Here is a 4201-nt window from a genome sequence, read left to right as displayed (position 1 = left end):
AAAAAATGGTCTCAGCTCTCAAGGAGTTCATAGTCTAATGGGGGAAATAACATGGAAACAATAACGTACAAACAAGCAATTGATAGGAAAAAACTAGAGATGATCTCAGAAGTGGCAGGAGTAAAATTAAGAGGATAGGCTTCCTTTATAAGGTAAAATTTGAATGGGGACTTGAAGAAAGCTAGAAGGCAGAGATAAGAAAGGAAACCAACCTGGGCACAGGAGATAGCTAGTAAAAATTCCCAGAGTTAGTAAATGGAATGTCATGTTTAAAGAACAGCAGAAAGGCGATCATCACTAGACCAAATGGTTTGGGGAGTGGGGGGGGGGGGGGGAATAATAAAGTATAAGAATACTGGGAAAATTCAGGGGAATGGTTATGAATGAACATCAAAGAATTTTATATTTGATCCTGAAAGTGGTAAGGAGCCAATGGAATTTACTGAGTAGGGTAGTGAGAGGCACTACTTCTTCAGGCTGAATATTCCTAAATTCTTCTACTGTCATTAATATGAAGTGGCATGGGTCGCCCTCAATTCCTTAGCAAGCATTCTCCTCATTAATTAATTTCAGATATTGTAGAAGGATGTTCTCATTATTTCTTCATAATCCCAAACCCAAAAGTAAAAGACACACTGGCTTTCCACTGTTTTTCTTTTCCATCTTTGATAACTATCATCATCAATGCTATGCAGAATGTTTATTAAGCAGTTTACTATTTTTGGACCTCTACAAAGAAAGGTATGCAACATTCTCTCTATAAAATAAGGCTGACTTAGTGGCATATATATAAAGAATATATAATTAGGGAAACAAAAATAATAATTATTTCATCATGGTTATTAAAAGAATAGCTAACATTTATATAGTAATTTTTATATTTATTTATGTAAGTTTGTAAAGCATACGACATGCAATATTTTATTTGATAATCAAAACAATTTATGAGTGAAATACATATTAAATAAGCCAATAGTAAGCATTTTGTATTTTGTAGACAAAAAAAAGACAAAATACAGAAGATTTCTAGGAATCAACCCTGATGATTCTGTATCGACTCTAAATAAGATAGTTAAAGAATTCACTATCCAAGTGAATATATTTACTAGTTACCCTCTCAACAATCCAGAATAGGTTTTCAAAAGAAGTAGATGAATAGAAGTGGTTAATGCCTGCATAGTGTCATCTCCAAGATATCCAACTAACTCCTTCAAATCTCTCTTGTGATATATAATGGAGAAGGGTTCCCTTCCTTCAAATTATAACATTTAGTCCCCCAATTACCCAGCCTCGTGTTGGAACATATGGAGAATTCTAACCCTGATCTGCTTTGTTTTGGCCCCATAAACAATGGGATTGACAACAGGGGGAAGTAGGAGATAAACATTGGCCATGACCACATGGAGCAGTGAAGTGGGGCCACCCAGCCGATGCACCACAGACAGGCCAATGAGGGGCACATAGAACACCAGGACAGCACAGAGATGAGAGATACAGGTATTGAAGGCCTTGAAGGCAGCCCCCCTGGAAGATAGCCCCAGCACAGCCTGTAGAATCAGAATGTAGGAGAAACCAATGAAAAGTGAGTCAACTCCCATGACAGAGAGGATGATAAAGAGCCCATAGACAACATTGACTGTGGTATCTGTGCAGGAGAGCTTCATGATGTCTTGATGGAGGCAGAAGGAATGGGTGACTGTATTACTGTGGCAATAGGACAATCTCTTCAAGATGAAGGGTAAAGGGAAAAAGAAGACAAAGCCCCTGGCAAGAGCTGCCAGTCCAATTTTCCCCACAACAGGTGCTGTGAGAACAGATGCATGGCGTAGAGGATGGCAGATAGCCACAAAGCGATCAAAGGCCATTGCCAAAAGCACAGCTGATTCCATGGCTGACAATGCATGGATAAGAAACATCTGAGTCAGACAGAGGTTGAACTCTATCTCTTGGTTTCCCGTGAAGAAGAGGCTGGCCATCTTAGGCATAGTGACAGAAGACAGGATCATATCAATGGTGGAGAGCATGGCCAGAAAGAGATACATGGGTTCATGAAGGGTCTGATCAGCACGGATGATGAGGACAATGATGAGGTTGCCCAAAGTGGCCATGGCATACATAAAACAGAGTGGGAAGGCCATCCAGAAGTGAGTGTTGGACCCTAATCCAGGAATACCCACTAAGAGGAAGGCTGCCGGATGGATCAGTGTATCATTTAGTTTCATCATAATGAAAGCCTGAGAGGAGAGGATAATTCAGAATAGTTATCTGAGGACTGATTATGAGGAGGAGCAGGGTATGGCAGTGGTGGTAGTCAGGTGAGGACTTGGAAAGGAATCACTAGGGAAAATAATTCAGAAAAGAAAACCTGTAAGTAAAAGACATTTGCATTGGAAGGGAGCTTAATCCTTTCAAAAATTTGCAGTCTGCCTACTCCAGTTCTTCTGATAAATAGTTTTAAGAATAGATTGTCCCTATATATTTGACAGGCATAGAGATTTATCAGCACCTCTAATAAATATATCAGTCATTTGCAAAGTAATATATGGAGCATTTTAATGAAGAATTGAAAAACTATTGTATATGAATTTATCATTGGTAAGTGGATTAGATTTGCATTAAATTATACAAAATCTTTACTACTTTTGACTAATCACATGTATGGGGCAACTAATCAGGATGGAATATTTTTTTTGCCTGGAGTTGGGAAATCAATCTATGTTAGGGTCAAGGATTCAGTCCTTTGTCTTTTATAAGAATGAGAGGACAATCCAAGGTCAGTATCATATTATCATTGATTTATCACTATAAGGGACCCTAGAGATCATGTAGTCCAACTCCCTTGTTTTATAGATGAGGAAATGAGGGCTTAAAGAAGTTAAATGACTAGACCAAAGTTACAGAGATTATATAAATCATGGAAGTGAAATCTGAATCCAAGTCCTAGGATGTCAAATTTCTTTCCAAATAATAATATGGTAATAAAAAATCACTCTCCAAGTAGGCAATAACTAAGGTTTAATATAAATATGACAAAAGGTCTTCCTCAGTCAAATTAGCTTGAAGCTAATGAATTCTACCATGTCTTTAGTCATTTATCAATTCCTTAATAGTTAATTGTTAATACCTTTAATATAATCTGACAATAAACATTTCATAGAAAGCAACCTAGAATATATCCCATTTCTACTCTACTTCCTACTTCTAGACTCTCTGTTGTTAATTTCTATCCTATTTCTGGAGCTAGACTAATCCAGTTCACTTTTTAGGTGAAAGAAATGGAAGACCCGCAGTTAACTACCATCTTGTAAAGATCAAGATGGACCTAAAGTCCATAGCCTGAAACACAGAAATTGATTGCCCTGAAGCCAGCCTCTCTCTCTCTCTATTATATATATATATATATATATATATATATATATATATATACGTGTATATATAGTTATTTGTTTATAAACACAAAAAATAAAATAGTGAATAAATATTTAAATAAATATTTTAAAATAGTGAATAAATAATTTAGAGGAAGAGACTTGAGATAGAACAGCCTGAAATAGAAGTCTAGTTCCCTCTTCAGAATGTCTTACCCTATTAAAACCTTTGATCCAATTGTGCAAATATGATCCTATTGAGCTAATATGACTTAGTCTTTGAAGTGCTTTCCACTGCCATTCTCCAAATGCTTCCAAGTTTGTAAGTACTGATGGGGGATGCAGATAGGTGATAAAGTTAATAAAATACTAGATTTGTAGTCAAGAAGAACTGAGTTTTAATCCTGCCTCAGGACTTTTTAGTTATGGGCAAATCACAACCTTTCTCACTCACAACCTCCTAATCTGTAAAATGACCGTGTGATTTGGAAATCTCAAATTTATTTAGCATTGTTTGAATGAAATATTGTTTTTCCTTTAAAGGGTGGGAAGGGAGAGTTTGGGCTTAAGTTGCCCTATGATGGGATAATGAATAACGCCCTGGGAGCTCAACGGGTACTCTTATGATGTTTGGATTACTGTTAGGGATGGTACCCTACAGGATCTCACCCTCAGCTTGCACTGTCCCAGAGGAGTTATCAAAGAAAGATCTGTAAACTGCTAAAGATATGGTTTAATATGTGACACAATTCATTCCCTTCTTTTTGTTCTTTCCCAAGAGCTAGCCATTAAACCCAAGTAAAAGCAATTTTTGATCTTCTATCCTTTTCATG

The 4201-nt window shown here is 36.8% G+C and overlaps 1 protein-coding gene across 1 annotated transcript; it reads right to left on the bottom strand.

Annotated features, from left to right (window-relative positions):
- Positions 1-1280: 1280 nt before the first annotated feature.
- On the bottom strand, positions 1281-2222 carry LOC100018690 (olfactory receptor 51D1). Its single transcript, XM_001371768.4, has one exon. It carries the CDS (start codon positions 2220-2222, stop codon positions 1281-1283), a length of 942 nt encoding a protein of 313 aa, XP_001371805.3.
- Between the last annotated feature and the right edge of the window lie 1979 nt (positions 2223-4201).

This window comes from Monodelphis domestica, chromosome 4 (genome assembly GCF_027887165.1).
Source record: "Monodelphis domestica isolate mMonDom1 chromosome 4, mMonDom1.pri, whole genome shotgun sequence".
NCBI lineage: Eukaryota > Metazoa > Chordata > Mammalia > Didelphimorphia > Didelphidae > Monodelphis > Monodelphis domestica.
This window is presented reverse-complemented; position numbering and strand designations above follow the sequence as displayed.